The sequence below is a fragment of the Miniopterus schreibersii genome, assembly GCF_964146895.1.
Source record: "Miniopterus schreibersii genome assembly, chromosome: 19".
NCBI lineage: Eukaryota > Metazoa > Chordata > Mammalia > Chiroptera > Miniopteridae > Miniopterus > Miniopterus schreibersii.
In genome coordinates this window covers 31590700-31612578 of record NC_138119.1, presented here as the reverse complement: position 1 = coordinate 31612578, position 21879 = coordinate 31590700, and the positions used below count along the sequence as shown (strand labels likewise).

The 21879-nt window shown below is 53.0% G+C and overlaps 1 protein-coding gene across 5 annotated transcripts in view; it reads left to right on the top strand.

Moving 5' to 3' along the window:
- NFASC (neurofascin) overlaps nucleotides 1-21879 on the top strand; it is a 160260-nt gene that overhangs the window by 104306 nt on the left and 34075 nt on the right. For 3 of the 5 annotated variants that reach the window (XM_081120685.1, XM_081120683.1, XM_081120687.1), the window contains 13 exons: nucleotides 1248-1418; nucleotides 10795-10906; nucleotides 11309-11493; nucleotides 13177-13308; nucleotides 14849-14992; nucleotides 15596-15707; nucleotides 16067-16233; nucleotides 16686-16833; nucleotides 18050-18174; nucleotides 18983-19027; nucleotides 20230-20331; nucleotides 20622-20819; nucleotides 21582-21652. In XM_081120685.1, coding sequence (XP_080976811.1) covers nucleotides 1248-1418; nucleotides 10795-10906; nucleotides 11309-11493; nucleotides 13177-13308; nucleotides 14849-14992; nucleotides 15596-15707; nucleotides 16067-16233; nucleotides 16686-16833; nucleotides 18050-18174; nucleotides 18983-19027; nucleotides 20230-20331; nucleotides 20622-20819; nucleotides 21582-21652 — 1712 coding nt within the window. Of the gene's footprint in view, nucleotides 1-1247; nucleotides 1419-10794; nucleotides 10907-11308; nucleotides 11494-13176; nucleotides 13309-14848; nucleotides 14993-15595; nucleotides 15708-16066; nucleotides 16234-16685; nucleotides 16834-18049; nucleotides 18487-18982; nucleotides 19028-20229; nucleotides 20332-20621; nucleotides 20820-21581; nucleotides 21653-21879 lie in introns of those variants that run through there. The other 2 variants (XM_081120684.1, XM_081120686.1) reach the window with 2 other exon arrangements.

The following is a 21879-nucleotide window of genomic DNA, read 5'->3' as shown; positions in this document are numbered from 1 at the left end:
TCTAAAAACATAAATGTGACAGTTCATTCATGTGCTCAAAACCCTTCATTGGCTCCTCTCTCACCTCCGACAAAGTCTGGACTCCTTTGCCTGGCACAGTTCCCTTCCTGATCTGGTCCCTTCTGCCTCTCCAGCCCTTCTCCCACCCCCTGCCCATCTCCACCCCACTATCCTCCTTCTCAGGTGCTCTCACTATCAACACATACTGTCCCTCTCTTAGCTGCTTTCTCTTCTGCCTTGTAAATGTTACGCAGCCTTCAAGCCCCTAGAATGGACTGGCTGCTCCATCTCTCAGCTCATCCCCTTCTTATCTGGGCTTCCCACTCGCCACACTGCATTGCAGTCATTTATCCACTGTCTCTTCTACAAGACTGCAGGCTCTTTGACAGCAGGGACTGCCTTTCTTACTGATCTCTCTTTCCCCAGTACCTTGCACAGTACCTGCACATAGTAGGCCTACAGGAAGTCTTTGATAAATGATTTGAAAAGTTGACCAGTCCGTCGTTGGAAAGTTGGCATCATTAACCTTGTGTCTTAAGAAGTCACCACTTCTTAGAGAACATTTGTGGGGAGTAGGAAGGAGTTTGCTGTGAGAAGCCAGCCTTAGAAGTATACTTTTACAAACCAGATAGCCTGGAAACCTGGCCATTTGCATTGACATCAGAAACAGTGCTTGAAAAAATATAGATAATGGAGTCAGCATTCTCAGCTACTCCATGATGTCATTAATTCTGAAAAGCACACATTTTCGTATTTTCCCGTCTTTAAAATTGGAAGGCATCCTAAAACTGATGGTGTGCATCTTACAATTATGTTTAGTAGTGCTTTTTTCTTTCTTGGGGGTTGGAGGGGGTAAAAAATATAGAACAAGTGAATTTGATTCCTGATTTGGGAGCATCTGAAGGATCATGTCCCCTTCCTCTCACCTCCAGGCCAGTCTGATCTTTTGTAGCATGAATGGGAGATAGGAAAGTATCGTCATAGAACATGGGCATGGTGGGCAGGCAGATCTGAGTCTAAATCCTACTCTCTCTGTTTATGCAACCAGAACAGTTAAGTCCTCTGCTTTCTCATCTGTAAAATGGGAATAAGCCCCACCTCAGAGCTGACAGTGAAGTTAGACCAAATAATATGGAGTTCCTGGCTCCCGCTGGCCCTCTGTAGGTGCCCACTCGCCAGAAACTTCATGATTATCATTACATTTCTCATTACTGCTAACCTCCCGCTGTACCTCTGCTTCCTTGTAGCCATGGAGCCCATCACCCAAGATAAGCGGGTGTCCCAGGGCCATAATGGGGACCTGTATTTCTCTAACGTGATGGTGCAGGACATGCAGACGGACTACAGCTGCAACGCCCGCTTCCACTTTACCCACACCATCCAGCAGAAGAACCCGTTCACCCTGAAGGTCCTCACCAGTAAGTGCAGGCCCCGCCGGGGCCAGGGCCGGGACTGGGGCCGAGGGCAGCAGCCCACCCAGCCGGAGCAGCCCGGGGCCTGGGGCTGGGAGGGACTCGTCCCCGAGGCTGACCTGGAAGTCCTTCCAGCTCATAGTGCCTGAGCTCCTTCACCTTCCCTTAAACATCTCCTGATTCTGGAGCCTTGAGTTCAACTTGGTCCTATGCTAAGCCAGTGCTTCCCGGGCTTTGGTGGGAATCAGAATCAGCTGGAGAACCTGGCGCTGTCCCCAGACCCGGCCCTGCTTTGCCTCTTTGTTCTTCACCAGCTCCCGGGGGATTTGGACACACACCAGAATCGGAGAAGCGTTGCTCTGAGTGTTCATCGGCCTCCCTCTCATGTTCTCAGCTTGATTATTCCGTTATTTCTAGTCATCATTTGCTTACCTTTATTTCTAGAGCAAAGCCACAGCACACAATATCCCAATCAGTGGGTCACCTGCACGAAGTGTATTTGAGTCTGTGAGGTGTGTATGTTGGACCATGTGGCATCGCTGTTTGCAGGTTGCAGGTGTATGTTTAGTTTTATTTGTTCCCATTTTTAATTCCTGATTCTGTTTGCCTGGTACCAAAGCAGATCAGCATGTCCTGACCCACTGGTGGCCCTGCACAGAGGAGAGAGAGAAGCCAATCAGTTCAGAGCCACACTTCTTGCCAGGGACCTGCTGGCCTGTCCTCAGCCAGCTCGGGACATGGGTTTACCCCATGGAATTATAACATGCCTCCCATAGAAGAGCCCCTTCCCCAAAGACCTCAATCTGCCTGACTCAGCTGTGAATGGTGTTTCCAGTACTGTGACAGTGGCAATTGTGAGGGAAGCCAGGCAGAGGGCACCACATGGGCTCTGGCAGCTTTCTCAGGTGGGAGGAAAGAGGCTGAACCCTGGCGTCCCGGAGCCCATTCCTGGGGGTGCAGGCGGTTGACGCTGCCTCCTGGAGGGATGCGGGAGGCGGGGTGAACTCCCCTCACTGGGACAAGCGGGGGCCGACACCCTAGTGCTCTCCTTTCCTCCCCAGCCCCTGCCCGCGACAGAAGCGCAGTGCTGAGAGGCGGCCCGGCCCTTGTCCACCGTGGCATCCCGGGGGAGCCATAGAGGCAGCTCCCCTTCTCCTGCTGCGGGCTTTTCTCTTTTTTCTTTCTACTCATTTTCTTCCCTTTTCCTTTTCACTTCCTTGCTCTGTTTCCCTTCCCTCTCTCTTGCTTTCTTCTTTCCCCCGCCCTCATCTTCTCTCTTTGACCCCGTTTTACCCACCTCTAACACTCCCCCTCCTGCCGCTGCAGGTCCCCACACACTGTTCTGAGCTGTCATCTGATAGCCAAAAGGATGGCCAGCAACCCAGGGACAAGCCCCACGTGTTCCTGGCAGGGTCACCCACACCCAGCTTCGGTCTGCTTGCTCCCCCATCCCTGGCTTCCTTTTTCTGGACTTAGACCCAGAGCGGAGCCCTGGAGCAGGAGGTTGGGTTGTCTGAGGTGTCTCCATGCAGGCCAGGGTGACTGCCTGCCAGCTGGCGGGACAGTGTGGTCTGCCCAGGACCTCGGAGCGGGGCCGGGACGGGGCTGGAGGTGTTGGGGAGTGGGGGTTGGGGAGGGAAGAATGGCAAGAGCAAGCCCATCACTGAGCCGATCCCTGGACAGCCTGTAGTGCCATCACTGGGTCCCTCTCTCCCTGTGCCCACATTTGGGCACAGTTGCTTAAAATAGCACCATTGTGTCCTCCCCACGTCCCTGCCTGGAAAGGACACAGGCTTTTTCTTATACCTTCAGAACCAGGTCTGGGGTGGGAGGCCAAACAGCCAAGGTGGGACAGACAGCTACAGGACCCAGTTCCCACCAGGGGCTCTGTCACAGTTTGCCTGCTGGGGAAAAATGAATTTCTTCACAGTCAATTTTTGTATTATCTGCAGTAAAGGAGGGTTAGCTGACACACAATACTGGCCATCTACAAGCAGTCTTAAAATTTGCTCTGGGATGCAGTCAAAGACGCAGTGAGTCGGCTAACCAAGCTCACCTGCCCCACTTTGCCCATGTAGAAGAGGTTCCCATCTCTCCCGGTGCCTCTGGCACAGCGAGAGGCAGCAATAGTGCAGGAGGAGAGTCTCCGTGAAGAGACACAGGAGCACTGACCCTGCTTCCTCCTACTGTCTCTTGTCTAAGCAACACTCTTCAAGGAGTCAAAGGTCTCCCTGAATTTCTCAGATGTGCTCCCGAATCCACAAACAGGTGCATTCTGAGCTTGGGTCTCTTCTCTGGAGGGGAGCATGAAACAAGAGCCTGTCATCCATGTGTGTCCCTGTCCCCTCCCTCAGGAGAGGAGCATTACCCCCTAAGGGCAGTCACAGCCATGCCTACCCTTTGCCACTCTGCCTCTTCTTTCCCTGCAGGTCAGGTCCCACTCTTAGTTCCAGATAAACTAGAAGTGACTTCCCAAACACCAGCTAGGTCTTCTACCTCAAACCCTGTCTTAAGGGATAGTTCTAAATACTGAGCATCTTCCTGCTGGGCGTGAGCAGATTTGGGGTGCAATGCCGTGCAGTCCCAGAAAAGAAGGCCACAGCCTCCACAGTCAGCTGTGACCGGATTAGAGCTGTTCTCAAATATGCATTGTTCTGGCGGGCTCCTGTCCCTCAGGAGCTGGACCGTTCCTGCTTCTCAGGGCTGTCTGCTTGGCTGCCAGTCTGCTTCTCCACCCCCACCCTCTGTGGTGCCATCAAAACCTGAACTCAGTAGCTGGAGGGGACAGTGGTACAAGAATGAAAAGCTGCTTGAGGATCTTGGCATGATATGTGCCCTACTTCAAACTATCTTTCTTGCCGAGGGTTAAATGCCCAAGGGTTTTAACTGCCTAGTGTTGGAACCGAGGCCACAGGACTTGCTCCTTAAGAAATGTCTTCACCCCAAGACAGTCTAGAGAGTTCTGAGCCTCTTGCTTAGTCAGCAGGCCTTTCCTAGTCCACAGTAGAGAACTCAAAGCACTCACACCTCTCTCTCTCTCTCTCTTTCTCTCCTCCTCTCCCCCATGCCCAAACTCTCTTTCTAATCCTAAAGTCTGAACCTCAGCCTAGCTCTCCCTGCCTCCCTGGACCACTCCTTGCCTCCTCATAAGGAGGCCTTTCTGCCACCAGACACATCTCGGAGACCAGGGTGGTGCCCGCTGGTCAGGTTGGGGGTGCTTGTTGCTGGTCAGCACGCATCTGTTGGGTGCTGCCACGGGTCCCTCTCTCCCACCCTGCTGATGAACTGTTTCTCTTGGACTGCCTCCTCCTCTCATGTACCTCCTGCCCCTTGCAACGTAGCTTCTGCTCAGGTCGGACTGCTCTTTCCCCAGGGCTCACTAACGCTCCTTTCTCTTTAGCTAACCCAAGAGCTGGCCTGATCCAGAGACCTGGCAACTAAGGATTTTGATGGGAAGCAGTTGTTCAAAAGACTGCCACGGGATACCACTAATCCTCAGCTCATTTGTTTGAAAATATAGTAGGACCAAGCAATTAAGGGTCAAGCCTAATTTATTTAATTAAAAAGAGAAACTTTTTATTTATTTATTGCCTTCTTTTGCAGGATTTAACCTTTTCTTCCTTTGTTGGGCTGTTTTGTGTTGCTCCTTCGTCACCAAGCTTCTTTCCTTTCCAAACACGCCCTCTTTCCTTTGCAAAAGACCACTGGTGGTTCTCCGGTTGTTTCGTGGCTTTGCATTTCTGTTTGTTCTCGCCCGTTTATGCCTCTGTGACTTCCCATGGCCTCCTGTTTGCTCACCCTCTTTTGTTTATTGCAGACCACCCCTATAATGACTCGTCCTTAAGAAACCACCCTGACATGTACAGTGGTGAGTCGCTGTGGTAACCTCGGGAGTAACCTTGCCTGTCGTAACCCCAGTTTGCCTAACTTGACTGACACCATGTCATTAACTCGTGCTGAGTGGCAGGTCTGACAGTTGGCCAGGCCAGGGTGCCAAGGTGCCACCTCCAGAACACTGTTTGCCAGGAAGACAGTGGCCAGTTGGGAGTCTGAGGTGGCTCATGTGGTGGTGTGGCCTCCTCATACATGCAGGCCTCCAGCTGCTGAATTCTGGACAAGTTGGTCAGACCAGGGTAGGACTTCAAAAGAGGTGGCTGAAGGGTTCAGTAGAAACTTAGGCATCGGTAGTAGGTGGGCGGAGAATATCTGAGGATAGGTGAGAAGGAAACAGTAAGTCTGAGCCTATTAGTGGTTTAAAAAGCACAGAAAGCTTTGCAGTGTGTTTTGTTAACTCTTTAAGTGTCTGGGTATGAATTGTCTAGCCATAGCTACTAGGGATACCATGTCACAGGTCCCTGTCTCTTTAAAATCCATCTGGGAAATAGGAGCGAGAGTCTAGCTCTGAGTCTCTTTCCAGGTGAGTATAAATGAAGTTATACTGGCCCCTGGGCCTCCTCTCTCCTCGGGGAGTCCACGCAAAGCCAGTGCCCACACATCTGCAAGTCATGGAACAATTTCCATAAGGCATATTTCTAACTCATCACACAACTGGTTGCTCAAGCTGATTAGTGGAGTAATTGGCTATTTCTACACCTGAGTTACTCCCACCACGGCTCAAGAAAGCCTTGTTTTCCCTGAGCAGCCAGAGGAATCCTCATTTTCTGGCTCTGGCAAGACAGCTGGCCCCCATCATCAGTCAGCCTCCAAAGCTGAGGCTGCATGTCCCCAGGGGGGTCGTTGTGGGCTCAGCTAGATAGGAAGTGTCTGTACTGTGATGTGCTAATATAAACAATGATCTGTCTGGAGTGGGGGATGGGATGAGGGAGTGAGAGCCAAGGAGAGAGGCAAAGGCTCTAACTTGGCACCAAGCAGCTAGAGCCACACTGAGATCCTGCCAAAGAGATTTACTGCCTAAGGAAGCAGGGACCTTTGTTGGATTCTGGGTGTTGTTTGTTTTCAAAATGATGGACCAACCATCATTGTGTCAGGATCCCCAGTGCACTGGTGTGGAATTTGCTTTTTTCTGAATTGGATTCTGGGTAATCTATTATAGAAGTAGTCTTAAAGCTGGAGGCCGTCTGATCCCAGCTCCTCGCTTTATGTAAGATAAACAGTTCAGGGGACATGCATGGAGAGTTGTTTTATCAATGGAGTAAGTTTGAGTAATTCCAACCACTTAAACGAGTTTGTGACCCGTGGTAGATACTATTACCTGTGAATGAGTGGGAGTTGTAAGAACCATCAAGGGCTATGAAACCAGGCAAAACTCACAAGTGCTCACACTGTTACCAGAAAGGGACCAGCCCAGAGTGGGTCTGCCTGAGGCCAGCCTGTAGTGTGTAGATTCTTGACTTAGTGCAGGAAAGATTTCACAAAACGAGTCCAAGTGATTTTGTTTTAAGAATCATTTATTGATTTTTAGAGGGAGAGAGAGAGAAAACATCGATGTGAGAGTACAACATCGATCTGCTGACTCCTGCATGCCCCCTACCCGTGATCAAGCCTGGGGATGTGCCCTTGACCGGGAATCGAACCGGCAAGGGACGACACCCAACCAACTGAGCCACACCGGCAGAGTCCAGGTGATTTTTAGAGGATGTTTATTAAAGCTGGGGACAGTGAAACAAGGAAGGGCTTAGGACAGAAGAAGCAACAGGAGAGAGCCTAGGCGGGGCTGCTTTGGCTCTCTAGAAATGTTATAGGAAGGAAGTGAGCCTAGGCAGGGCTGTTGCCAGCTCACTGGAAAGTCAGAGAGAGTGCAGCCTTGGAGACAGGTTCGGGGGTTAGCCTGGGATGAGCTGCCACTGCCCATTGCTCTCCTGGTTGCAAGTATCATGGGGACCCTTAGAGTTTAAGAGAAAGATAATTCGCTCAACAAGGAGATTCAAGTGGGCACTGGCTTCTTTGTCTTGAAGGATTTTATCTTCTTTCCAAAGGCAGGGATTTTAGGGGCAGTCTCAAGGGAGGATCTCAATAGAATATTCATCAGCTTTTCCAGGTGTGCCCTTTCAGGGTCCTGGTCTCCACTGATTGGTCAACACCAGGATCATTAGTCATTGCATCTGGTCCTGGCATCGCCTGCCTGGCTTTGCTGCTTTTCTGGGCCTGGAGCTGAAATACAACTGAGCCTAGATGTTATCTCTAGGGAGGAAAGATCAGGGGGTCTAAACTGCATGACCAGTGATATGCCAGGGGTGAGATCCCGCACCAGTTTTGCCCATTGCTAGGTGCCTGGGGCTTTCTGCCCTGGTGATCTTCTCATCTCACTGCGAATTGCTCAGCCAGTTTGTTCAGCGCTCTGTCTCACTTTACTCATTCAACCTGCCGAGGAATTTTCCTAGCTTCTTACTATCCTGCCTCAACATGAGAGTGAACCCCTTCTCTTGAATCCAAGGTAGAAAGGGGCTAACCAAGCATGATAGCAACTGGATAGGATATAAAGTCAAAGTGAGATATGTGTTGAACAAAGGACTGCTATGTTGAATGCTTCTAGAAAGAAAGAGGAAGTGAAAAGAAAGGGAAGAGCATTAGATCCTTCTGAGTGCAGAGAACTGGACAGAGAGACACCGTGCAATGAGAATGCCCAGTGCATCTCTGCTTTGCTGTGACATGGCATGTCTCTTCTGTAGCAGTAGGGGAAGAGTTTCACCGCCGCAACTCACTGAGACAAAAATATCTTTCCCTTCACCTCTTTGCCCTTGGATTTTGTTTTTCTTTGGTTTGAACATGAAACCGAAGCAGCTGTAGGGACAAGTGAGGCATCCATCTTTAAAGAGAGAGGCAATCTAGAATAGATGTGAGAACAAAAGCTTGGGTGCTGAGTGGTCCAGAATCTGAAACATAACTGTTGATGTCACTGAGCCCCAGTTTTCTCTGCTGAAAATGGGGTGATGCCTCCAGGTTTGTTGTGAGGATTGAATATGATGATGCTATAAACAGAGTTGCTAGCACAGGGCTTGGTCCATAGCGAATGCTCACCAAATGGCGGCCCCGAATGTTACCTCTGACTTCTAGGATGCTTGTCACTATATTTTTTGAGCGTTGGCTTGTTTCCCAGTAGCTTCTCCCCTTTTAAGATGATTCTGTGGTTGCTAGCCCACATCCTATATGAAGTATTGCTATAACCTTTTTTAAAATCCTCGCCTGAGGACATGCTTAGAGAGAGGAGAGAGAGAGAGAGAAACAGAGAAACATCAGTGTTAAAGAGAAACATCGATCGGTTGCCTTCCATATGCTCCCTGACTGGAAGTCAAACCGCAACCCAGGTATGTGCCCTGACCAGGATTCGAACCTGCAACCCTTCGGTGCACAGGACAGTGCTCAGCTAACTGAGCCACTCTGGCCGGCACTATAACTGTTTTATAGTCACAGCCACAGCATGTCAAGGCTCCCACAGCGGGTCTCTGTGCTCACTCTTCCTCCCTCCCACACTTAATGCTTTGCTGGTCATGTATGCTTGCAGTGCTCGTGCTATGGTGTGAATTAAATGTCCACAGGGTCACAGATTGGTTTCTGCAGATTGTGTCCCTGCAGGAAGGAGTATACCAGCTGAGCTGGGACCTCTCCTACATAATCCTAGGGTTCCTGGCTCTCGATAGAGTCGCCAGGCTGACACCAGAGCCTCCTGCTCGAAATCTCCCTCTCCTCAGGGTGCCCTTGACCTTGTGTTGTCTGTGTTGGTGATTCCATGACGATGGGTGGGAGGAAGCTGCTGCTTTGGTGACAGGCTCTCTGGGTACTGAGAGCTGTATGCTACGAGATTTACAGATATATGGATGGTAACCAATTAACCACATAATGGATTAACCCCTTCAGTAGCCCCTGTTGTATATGTGTGTGCTGGTGGGACAGATGACATCTACAGAAGGATAAATGACGTTGCGGGGCGGGGGGAGGGGGATTGTCGCCTTCTCTTTGTCCTCTGATCCTCTTGAATTCGTTCGTCCCATGGGCGTTTATTGAACACTTGCTATATGCCATGTGCTGTTGCAGCAGCCTAACTCCCTTTGCACGTGTTTCATCATTTCTTCCCCTGACAAAAGTGTGCAGCAGACGCAGACTCTATGAAACGCACTGCCCCGAGGGCAAATGGAAAGAAGCTGCGGGCCCCTAGGCCTGGGCTCCGCTGATGCAGCCAGGCATGGGCAAGTCCAGCAAGCTCCTTTAGGGGACACCAGTGTCACAGAGACGGAGCTCCCCCTGCCACTCTGTCCTCTCTGCCAGCATTCATTAACAGCCCCCCACCCAGAAAAATGCCTTTGCTCTCCCTGCTGGCATTCTGAGGGCTCCCAGCTCCTGGCAGCTCTGCCTTCCTCCCACCTCTCACCTCTCAGCAGAGTCAAAGACCCATTAAGCCCATGAGTAGGCTCAGCTCATACGTTTATTTGTACACCTTTGGGCAGAGGTGCCTCTTCCAGCCTCCCTGTGCTTTGTTTGGGCTCCTGGTTGGAAACTCCGTGTTCCCCTTCCTTCCATCATATCCATTTCCACAGAGCTCTGAGGGAGCCGTGAGGCTCAGGTGGGTGGGCTCCACGGCTGTGGTGTGCCCAGACTTGCATGACCCCTTCCACTGGGAAACAGCCGCCCCGACAGTGTCAATCTCTGTGGGCCACCTGGCTTCAAACCTGTGCGTGTCATTAACTTCAGACCCTGTGGCTACTCCAGCCTAGTTGAATTGTAGATCGCCTCCATCCTGGCCGCCGCTTGCCTCTCCCCCTCCCCCAGCGTCTCACATGCAATTAACACCCTCCTCCCCAGCTCCCTTCCAAAGTCATCAGTGAAGAGCAGAATGGTCTTGGCCTCAGAAGTGATTTCCTGTCATCTCTGCTCATTAATTCTCTCCATGTCTCTGCTAAACCATTAATAACGCTCCCTGCATCTCTGACTGTTCATCTGGGTTTCCGTGGCCTCATCTCAGCTTCTTGTCTCCAGGGTCCCGAAGAGCAGGCTGTCGTGTGACCTCTGTGTGCCTTCTCTTCCTCCCACTGCTGCTGAGGTGGCCTCCCAGGGTTCACCCATTTGGCCTCTGGGGTCCCAACACAAGATGCTCAGGGAATAAGCCACTCATTGCTCAGGCAGCCCCATCCCCCATTCCAGGGAACAGTGAGGGAAGTGGACTCCCCCTGGCAGGTCCTTTCAGAACTTAGAGCTGCTCACACACATGTGCCGGTGGGGTGCAGGAGCCCCAAGCTTCCTAACACACTCTCTTAATGATGCCCAGCCCTCGGGGTGGTTTCGGCTGGGAGGGTGCAGCCTTGGTGCCCCTGATGGTCGGGAAAACAGAGGCTGATGACGCTTCTTCCGCCTGACAGCTCTGGCCTATATGGGTCAGCCCCCAGGGCAGGAGGCTGAGGCTGAGCCAGTGTGTTCTGTCCTATTTCAGCCCGAGGAGTTGCGGAGAGAACGCCCAGCTTCATGTATCCCCAGGGCACCGCGAGCAGTCAGATGGTGCTGCGCGGCATGGACCTCCTGCTGGAGTGCATCGCCTCCGGGGTGTACGTACCATTTCACCCCCTTCTGGCTGCCCTTCAGGAGGCTGGAGAGGGAGTTTGCACGTGCTCCATTTTGCCACATTTGGGGATGCAAAAAGAGAAGCAGACAGCCCTTTGGACTCTGCAACCCATAGTCATCTCTGACCCATCCTGACATCTCTCTGGATAACAGGGAAAGGAGAGGGGGGGCATGCTGTACGTATTAGAATCTGTGTGGCCTTAGATACGTCCCTCAGATGCTCTGTGCTGAGCAGCCCCTCTGTGTAAGAAATCAGCTGTCGGAGGATGTGTATCCTCTGGGCCCAAGTACACTTTAAGGACACCTGGCTGTCCTGGGCTCGGTAGAAGAATAGCTGGGCCGCAGTTTGTAATAAATCCCTGTCTCCTGCTTGGTCCCTCTCCTAGCCCAACACCAGACATCGCGTGGTACAAGAAAGGTGGGGACCTCCCATCTGACAAGGCCAAGTTTGAGAACTTTAACAAGGCGCTGCGTATCACCAATGTCTCCGAGGAAGACTCTGGGGAGTACTTCTGCCTGGCCTCCAACAAGATGGGCAGCATCCGGCACACGATCTCGGTGAGAGTAAAGGGTACGTTGTGTGTATTTCTCATTATGATGATTTTGCCAGCCCCAAACGCCACGACCACCCTTTCCTTTGAGGGTGGCTAGGGGCAGAGGGTGGGGGAAACTTCAGCACACTGGTCAGTGGCAATAGTGACCTCAGGGATGGTGTCACCCTTGGATGTGTGTGTGTGTGTGTATGTGTATGTGTGATTGTGTGTATATGTGTGTGTGTGAGTGTGAGTGTGTGTGTATATGTGAGGATGTGTGTGTGAATTTGTGTGTATGTGTGTGTATATGAGTGTGTGTGAGGGTGTGTCTGTGAATGTGTGTGAGTGTGTGTGTGTGTGTTTGTATGTGTGTGAGTGTGTATATGTATATGTGAGTGTGTATGTGTGAGTGTGTGTGTGTGCATGGTGGGTGTTAAGGGAAGAAGATCCGCCGTGACCATCACCAAACTCCCCTGGGCCCTCAGTGGGTGAATTTCATGGTCTATTGGATTCACGCCCAGAGCCTTCTGCTCATTTTACATTCCTGTTCATGGTGTGTCGTCTTCTCCCTGTTCTGTCTGTGTACTGCGCTTGATTCTTTTTGAAAATGGGGAGTCATCATGGCCCAAACTATTTTCTTTAGCCCAGCCAGGCGTGGCTCAGCGGTTGAGCATCGACCTAGGATCCAGGAGATCGGGGATCGATTCCCAGTCAGGGCACATGCCCAGGTTGCGGGCTGCAGCCGATCAATGACTCTCTCATCATTGATGTTTCTATCTCTGTCTCTTCCTCTCCCTTCCTCTCTCTGAAATCAATAAAGATATATTTATTTTTTTTTTTTAAATTATTTTCTTTAAATCATGTTCCTCCCCTAAAAGCAGAGCTGGCCCACCTGCGCTATAGTAAGGAACAGAGCACATGCCTTTGTGGATTCCAGCTGTGGGTGCTGGGCTACCCCCGTCACTTCTGTCGGGCCGAGGGGGTGATTGGGGTAATGAAGTCTGGCCCCACAGTGCAAGAACTTTCTCAGCACACTCAATTGAACTTGTGACGTTGATTTCAATGCTACACGCAAACCAGACGGTCTTAATCTTTTAGGGGATATCAAGAGCTTTCACCCAAAGAACCCTCTTCTCAGAAAAATCCACATATACACTTATTTGTGAAATTTTCCAAACAGTTGAAAGGGGTGGCCAGCTATGAGCTTCTGCTCTGACCAAAACTCGGCCCCTAAGAGAATGAGTATCAGGCTTTTCCTGAAAGGTCTGATCTTGCAGCAGCAACAACAGAAACCCAGAGGGGCCGACCCAGTGCCTGCTTTCCCACCTTCCCTGGCTGGGCCCTTGGGTGCACATCATGAACACCTATGGACCTCTCAAAGCATTTGCCACCAGAGCCTCCCCTGAGAATTCCAATCAGTAGGTCTGAGCTGGGCCCTCATCCATGTTTGTTAAAAGCTCTCAGGGAGCTCTCATGAGCAGCCACGGTTTAGAACTCTTGTTCTGTGAACTTGAAATAGGCAGGTCAGCATCTCTGGTGTCAGGTTGGCCAAAGGCAGGCTGGACTGAGTCATCCCTTGAGGATGCGCCCTGGGCAGGTGGCGAGGGGCTGGGGCTGGCACTCAGAGGCTCCTGTCTTCCTAGGCGAAGTCCATCTGGTTTCTTCTGCCTCCCCACCCCCTGCCATCTAACTCCCCTGCCTGTGCTGTCCTTGTCTTCCAGCTGCTCCCTACTGGCTGGATGAACCCAAGAACCTTATCCTGGCTCCTGGCGAGGATGGGAGACTAGTGTGTCGAGCCAATGGCAACCCCAAGCCCACTGTCCAGTGGATGGTGAATGGGGAACCTTTGCAATGTGAGTAATGAGCCATCATCTCACCTGACTGCTCTCTCTGCCATCAGAGGCTCCGGATCCATCCCTGTGGGCAGCCCTGGTTGTTGCAGAAGTGAGGGAGCAGCCATCTCTTTGGACACCTCAAGAGGCAGGAAACCTGCCTCGTGTCTGCATGAGAGGACAGGAGCCTGTGGTTATTTTTCTATGCTAAGGGGACTTCTGCTCCCTTGGGTTTTTCATAAATCTCTGCTTTGTGCCCTTTGGGGAAAGGCAAGCAAAGCCTCTAAATTTCACAGCACCCAGGACTTGCAGCTGAGCCCTGGCCCCGGAAAGGGCACCCATCACCCAGAGTGACTGGGAGGAAGGTTGGGTCCATAAGAATTGCTGGGCAAGGAGGTGTTAAAGTTGCTGGCATTGCCTTACTGGTGCCTTTTTGCTGAGTGAGGACGGGTGATAAGGACACTGACCTTGTCTTCATTTCCCGGCTGCTGATGCCCCAGTTCCGGGCCCAGACTCGCTATCTGTGGAGTGGCGTCCATGCGGCCAGACCCTGGGTCCTCTCAGCCGGCTGCCGCTGTCGGTCTGAGTGATCCTGGGTGAGGTCACGGGCCACGTAAGCCAAGTCATCTGGCCCAGTCCAGAAATCTTACAGACGGAAGTCACCTTCTGGTGATGAAAGATGAGAAAAGCGGCAGTTCTTACATTTCCAGAAAACTCTTATTTGTACAGCTCATTCTCTTTCTCTTCTCTGAGCCCCCCTTAGATGGGGGAACAGTGGGAGTAATTCTTCCCCGTTTGACACATGAAGGAAATGAGGCCCAGAAAGACGTCGATTTGCCCTGGGTCCCAGCCTGACGCGCCGCAGGTCTGAGCGGGGAATGTTCTCTCTGGGCACAGGATGCTTTTCTAGGGACCACCGGGTAGCTTTGGCAAATAGAAGGACTTATGCAGCTTTTAGCAGGCACCAGCCTTCGTGTTTCACTTTGTGACTGTCTGCAGGGTGCTCTGCTCTGAGGATGGGCAAGGGGCAGGGCCCACCCAGTTCCATGTTGCTTTGCCCTTTTCAAGACAGGCTTAAGTGTATGCACTTAAGTATATTAAAATAATAACAGCAGTAATAATTAGTATGGGCCGGCCCTCTGCCAATGACTTTACATTTGCATAAAAGCTCAGGCCATCCTTATAAAAGCCCCACAAGGTGATAGTTGTCCCCATTCTGCCAACAAGGAAACTGATGCTGGCAGGACTGTGGTTAGAATTCAGACCCCTTTCTGTTGTCCCAGCTGATGCACTCAAGCCACACCTGCCCAGCTGTTACATAGGTTGAGCAGGAATTCATATCCCCATTGGACAGACTGAGAAATAAACTCTAGTAGGTTCGATGATGGGCCCAATGTCACCCAGCCATGCAGTGGTGGGGCCGGAAGCCGGGTCTTCTGAGAGCCACCCAGCGCTGCTGCTTCCATGACTCCCAGTCCTGCTGGGGAGCCCTGGACAGAGCTCCAGGTTCCCTTCACCTGCCCTCCCCATTTCTCACAAGAAGCATCTTTCCTCTCTGTAGCGGCACCACCCAACCCAAACCGCGAGGTGGCTGGGGACACCATCATCTTCCGGGACACCCAGATCAGCAGCAGGGCCGTGTACCAGTGCAACACCTCCAATGAGCACGGCTACCTGCTGGCCAACGCCTTCGTCAGCGTTCTGGGTGGGTGCCCCCCCCGCCCCCCTGCAGTGCTGCTCCTCTGGGGTCGTCATGTCATGGGTGCACTTTCTTCTCCAGAGACGGGCCAGGCTGGCCGGGGAAGCATGGGGACTGACAGTGAGATTTTGGGGAAGGAGGGAGGACTTGAAACCCACAGAGCCCGGTGTGTAGACAGAGTGGATTCCCCACTAGAAGTCAGCCTTGGTCCCTCCTTGCCCTGATAACCCAGAGTGGGCCTGTCTCGTCTCCTTGGTGTATCTGTGCTGACTCCCGGGTTCTCAATGGCTCGCAGAGTGGAAGACTATTCTGAAGATGTTTGCAGCACTCCCGGGGGGGGGGGGGGCAGTGGGAGGGGCAGGTGCAGAGCCTGCTGGATAACTTGGGGGAACCCTTTGCAGAAGCTGGATTGGAAGGAGGGTAGGTTGAGAATGGAAAAGCTTCTCCCTTCCTCACCTAACCCTTGGCGGCTTTTTAAAGGAGACATGTGATAGGGGAAGATATGTTGGCACTTGGAAAGCACTATGGAGAAGGCAGGTAGAGATAAGACCAAGGGAAAGAAATGGAAGTTAGACTCCCCACCCAAGATCGGTTGTCTGGGAATTGCAGATGTGCCGCCTCGGATGCTGTCCCCACGGAACCAGCTCATTCGGGTGATCCTGTACAACCGGACGCGACTGGACTGTCCCTTCTTTGGGTCCCCCATCCCCACACTCCGATGGTAAGTTCCAGGAGACCGGACCTCCCCCACAGGGGTCACCTGTCTCACCTCCTTCATACCCATCTGGCCCATAATAGCTATTCGGCAAGGCCTGGGAACCTTAAATGGTCAAAGCTGGGAGAAAGTTGGCAGATCAGCTGGGTCACCCCCCCTTGTGCCGAGAAGGAAACTGGGGACCAGGGAGGGGCAGAAACTTGCCAGGGCTATTCAGTGGTTAGAGGCACACCCTACAAGGATGAGAGCTTCAGGTTCCTAGCGTGGGGCTCCTTCCACTGCCCAAACTCTCTCGAGTGGTTGCCCCCACTCCCACGGGCCAGTCCTTTCTCAGTGTGTTGTGTGTTCTTCTGCTGTGTCGTGAGGTTTAAGAATGGGCAAGGAAGCAACCTGGATGGTGGCAACTACCATGTCTACGAGAACGGCAGTCTGGAAATCAAGATGATCCGCAAAGAGGACCAAGGCATCTACACCTGTGTTGCCACCAACATCCTGGGCAAAGCTGAAAACCAGGTCCGCCTGGAGGTCAAAGGTAAAGGAGAGGGTTGGTAGGTGGAGGGCAGGGGCCAGCCGGGAAAGGAAGCTGTCTTCTCCAAGTTATCCGCATGTGCTTTCACTTTGAAAATGCACACACCTAATGTTTAATCCCCAGTGGGACACTCCCAATAGGTCTGTGTGTCCTCCCAGGGCTTCCAGCTGCCTGGGTGCTGGGAACACTAAGGCATTATCAGCCTGGTCCAGATGGCATTAGGACCAGGACCTACCCACACCAGCTCCCACTGCCACCCCAGAAATTGCACCATATCTTCAGAGCCAGATAGCAAGGGTTTGGGGATTGTTTACTACTTGTGATTCCCCCGCACCAGGCTTTCCCCCATTCATACAACGGGCTACTCTGCCTGCCATCTCCATGTCAGGCCATGTCCATGCTGGGATGTTGGGCAGGGAGCGTGTCACTGACGAGCACCCTGGGTTTCTCCACAGACCCCACCAGGATCTTCCGGATGCCTGAGGACCAAATTGCCAAAAAGGGCACCACAGTACAGCTGGAGTGTCGGGTGAAGCACGACCCCTCCCTGAAACTCACGGTGTCCTGGCTGAAGGACGACCAGCCGCTATACATCGGGAGCAGGTCTCCGCACCTTCCTAACCTCCTCCTGGTGCTAGTTGGGGGCCCTTCTCTTTTCCCTTGCTCCACACATTGAAGGTCCCAGGGGTCAGGAACCTGTTCATGCATGTCATTGAGGAACTGCTGCTTTGTGCAGGATGGTCCTGGTGACGCCCCCCTCCCCCCAGCTCAGGGGAGACCCCTACCCTGCACCCTTCTCCCTCTCTCCCATCAGCTCTCTGTTTCTCCTTCCTTCTCTTCTCTTTCCAACTCCTTTCTCCCTTCACTTCTCTCGCCTCACCCCCTCCCTCCTCCTCTGCATCACAGCCAGGAGCCCAGCCCCATCTTCAGCCTGCCTGCAGCACCCCTATTCTCCAGCAGGGGGCAGGGTTGGCCCGAGCCGACCAGGACCACTCTGGTTAGTGTGGTTCTCAACCTTTGCTGGACTTGGGATGCTTTTACTAGACCCAAGCCTGCCCCTTTCCTCACCCCAGATTTGGAGTTCTTTGGTGTGGGGGGAGGGCTGGGCGCTGATAGTGTTCACACACCCCCACTGGTGTTTCTACACGGCAATCAGGGCCCAGGCCTCCCTCCACAGGGCTCTTTGCTGTACTCTCTTTCCCTAAGGTTGGCCACAGGTACCAGCTGTTCCCAGCAACCACCTGGTTTTTTGCAGGGGTGCCCCCTGAGGCAGGCACAGACATTCTGGCACTCAGCCGATGCTCACAGCCCGCCTGCGCTTTGGTGCCCTCCCTCTATGGGTGACGGTTCAGAGGAGCACGGGCACCTGGCCTAAGCCCAGGTGCAGAGGCCGGTCTGGGCTGAAGATAGACTGGAGTATGGGAAGAGGAGAGGTCTCCATCTGCCTTTTGGGGGTGGGTCTAACTGTGCTTTAATTTGGGAGGGGCGCACAGTACGAGGAAGGCACAGAGAGCAGTGTGTGATCTGAGGACCGTGAGCACGGCTCAGGGCCCCATTAGCCTCGCCGTGTTTCTTTTCCCCTTATTAAGCACCTAAGTGCCGGTGAAGACCCTCTCTCTCCCAGAGCATCGAGATGGGGCTAAGTGTCCCCTAGGAGGGGCTGAGGCTGCCCAGCCCAGCCTGAGAGACTTCCCTCCTGCTCTCACTCAGCACCCTGCTTCGGGGAGAAAGCAGCAGACGGTGCCTGGCACTCCCCTTGTCCTTCCCCCCCATTTTCTCCCCACTCGCCCTCCTCCCAACCCCTCGGGTCCCTTTGCAGGATGAAGAAGGAAGACGACTCCCTGACCATCTTTGGTGTGGCCGAGCGGGACCAGGGCAGTTACACGTGCGTCGCCAGCACCGAGCTGGACCAGGACCTGGCCAAGGCCTACCTCACTGTGCTAGGTAACTGCCGCTGCCAGTGGCACTGACCTCTCCCTTCCTGCAGCCACAAGAGCCGTGGGCCCTGCACAGTTCTGTGGACAGCGGGCCAGCCAGGCGTGGCGTGTCCTGCCCTTTGATCTAAGGGTCAGAAAGCTGCTCCTTTCAAAACAAGTTGTGCTGGGTGACTGGCCTCCTAAGTAGAATTACTAACTCCCCAAATCCTTGCCTGAGTGAGAGCGGGCGGTGGAAAGGGGTTCCTGTTGTGGTCATTTTTACCAACTTGACAGCTAACTCTAAACCACTAAGTTCATTAAAACGATCCGTCATTAAAGCAAGACTGACTTTTGTGTTTGTCCATCCAACACCACTGCTAGCCTTCCTCCCCTCCCCCTGCTTCCCGGTGGATTTCACAGGGCGCTGTGCACTTAGCAAGATGATCCCAGGTCATCCAGGCTGAACTGGAAATCCTAAGCCATCCCCACCCTGGGGAAGGAGCCGCTCCCAACCAGGGAGGCAGAGCCCCCGTTGTCCCTCATCACCTCTGTCCTCTCTCTGGGTGCCCACTGCCGTTACTCTTGTGTACTCTTGTCCCCTCCATGGTGGAGGTGCACGGTCGCAGGAGATGGAGGGCCCAGGCATGAGGGGAGCAGTGGGACAGGAAGGAGATGGAGGACACAGGAGGGCCTCTCTAAGGAGTGAGGGGCTCTGTGGAGGGGAGGGAACACATCACGGGGCAGCTCTTCCAGCCTCACTGCCTGTTCCCAGCCTTCTAGAACACCTCTAACCCCAGATAACCTGCTAACCTAGATAACCCGTCTTACCTTTGCAGCTGATCAGACCACTCCAACTAACCGTTTGGCTGCCCTGCCCAAAGGTAATTCATACTAATGGGGACCCTCGCCAAGCCCTCACTGGGCTCGGCAAGGTTGGGATCTAAGAGGAGATCGCTACCAGCTAGGGTGTGTTATGTTTGGGTGGTGGGTCCCGCTCCCCAGGCCCTGCCTCATCAGCTCCTTCCAGTGCCCACAGCCACCTCCCTGAGCCATGAGCATCACAGCCCTGCTCCGGGCTGCCTGCTTCATTTGCAGGTTGAGCTTAGAGGTCCTTGGCTGCCATGTCACCCACATCCTTTACCTCTGGCCTCTCACCACACCATGGGGTGGCCTGTTCTCTTCCTTGGCCTCAGATGTGTGTGCAGTCCAGTCGGGAGAGCCCACTTGCTTCAAGTTATCTGTGGGTCCATGTTTCCTGCAGCCTCTCCAAGTCCAGCACTGTGTGCCCATGTACAGTCTGTGTACACAAATGTGGGCTCCTGTGACTCACCTTCCAGATTCTTCTAGTAATCGGCCAACATGTGGAAATGGCTGGTTCAAGGAGCCATATGGGGGAAATTATGCCTACCCCCTGAGTCAACGGCAGCTTTATCCCCAGGCCAGGATGGCACTTACACCCCCTAAGGCAATCCAGTGAGACTGGAGTCCCCAAAAGGTGCTGCCACACCCCTGTTAGGAAGCCTGCTGAGCTCCTGTCCTTCTGCCCATCACTGAAACTTCTTGGCCATGTCCCCATTTCCTCCCTGGCCTGGTCCCCTTTGTCCCTCCCATTCCCTGAACTGTCTGCCCCTGTCAGCGCTCCAAAACCCTCTGGCTCCTGCCCCTTGGAGCCATGGCATAACAGAGTAGAAAATAACAATCATGAGAAAGTGAGACAAAACTGCACACTTGCTCACTGGACTTCCTAAATGCTGTGAACACGTGCTAGTGAAGAGCGTTTCCGAACGCCTGCATGCTAAGGCTGCCTGCAGAAATGGATGGGTTGGTCCCAGTCTTCTCTCTGTGCCAGGATCCTTGATACTCTTGGGGGGAGGGGCGTGCAACTGGAGTCTCCTCTTTGTTCTTCCTTGAACCCTTGAGGGAAAGGGGTGGTCCCTGTGCTGACCCTCTGGGCAGGCTGGGGATGGTACCTGCCTTGGTGATCTCAGCCCTCCAGGGACAGTGTCCAGGGTTGGGGCCAGCACAAGAACAGGCTGGCCCTAACTTGGGAGTCCTGCGTGGTGTCTTCCCCCTCTGCTGCCAGGACGGCCCGACCGACCCCGGGACCTGGAGCTCACTGACCTGGCCGAGAGGAGCGTGAGGCTGACCTGGATCCCAGGGGACGACAACAACAGCCCTATCACAGGTCAGCCGGGGCCCTGCGCTCCAGTTCAGCGGGGGGCAGGGGAGCAGCTGGCGATCAGAGGCCTTCCCTGCTGTCTGGTCCCACATCTGCCTCACCTGCCCCGTGCCCTGGGCTGTTTGCAGAACACACGGAAGCCTTGGTTCCCTTTCAGTGTTGTGATAGGAACTCTCCCTGTGCCTCTGTCTCCCAGAGGGAGGCTTTGAGCTAATGAAGGTCACGAGGGGGGGCTGTTAAGGAAGAAGTCTGCCGACTCAGCTCCTGAAACAGCTCTGTTTTCCTTGCCCACTCAGACTATGTCGTCCAGTTTGAAGAGGACCAGTTCCAGCCAGGGGTCTGGCATGACCATTCCAAGTTCCCAGGCAGTGTCAACTCGGCCGTCCTGCAGCTGTCCCCCTATGTCAACTACCAGTTCCGGGTCATTGCTGTCAACGAGGTCGGCAGCAGCCACCCCAGCCTCCCATCTGAGCGCTACAGAACCAGCGGAGCACGTGAGTATTCAAGGGCTAACAGGAGGCACTGGAGTCAGGCACCCTGAGCTCAAACTGGGTGCCCCCAGGCCCCAGCCTCATGGATTTGGGCAAGTAACTTAACCTCTCCAAGGCTTGGCCTCCTCTTCTGTAAAACACAGAGTAACACCTGCCAGCATGGGGATTGTGAGGATTCCAACTGAAATTCAATTCTAGTACTTACCACGATGCCTGGCATATAGTAAGCACTCTATACATGTGAACTGTCATGTTTATTATTACCAATGTTACCAATAATTCTTGATGATCTGCTTTAAAGGGAAGAGCTGTGGCAAAGACTTGCTGCAGAAATCTGTAATCTGGCATTCTATCAGATTTCTTTTCCTGGGTAACATTTAGATTTCTGAAATCACATAGCTCATTGACATTCCCAAAAATGTTAAATGCCGGGGATAAACCAGCCTGCTATTAAACATATTTAGTGGATAATCCACAAAGGGGATAATCCACATGGAGTTGGCTATATGAACATCTAAAGTGTGAAAAGCCTCAAGATAAATCTATCTGGTGAGGGATTAAAATTGAAAGGGAGTTAACTCTTAGCTAGGAAAGCACATCACACACATGAGAAATGGCAGAGCAAGTCCAGTTGCCCATGAGACAGTGCAGAGAGATACTGAGGAAAAGCACGGAAGAGACTGAGCAGGTGAGAGGGACAGGTTGCTCACCACGCCCTGGTAAGGCACAAATTGAACTTGAACTTTGTGTCAATTTGGGTTCCAGCCCCTGAGTCCAATCCTAGCGATGTGAAAGGAGAGGGGACCAGGAAGAACAACATGGAGATCACGTGGACGGTGAGTGTCCCTCCCAGCCTGACCTTGGAGGGCGGCAGTGTGCATCTGGGATCCCTCGCCCTTTATACCCCTGACACCGTAGGCCAGAGGGTGGTTCAGGCGGCCTGGTTGGTCTGGTGGCCACTCTTCTGCGCTGGGCATCCAGAAACCAAGCAGGAGCGTATCCGGACAGATTTAAGACAGAGGAGCGGAGGTGACTGGGCCAATCTGGCAACTTCACAGACAAG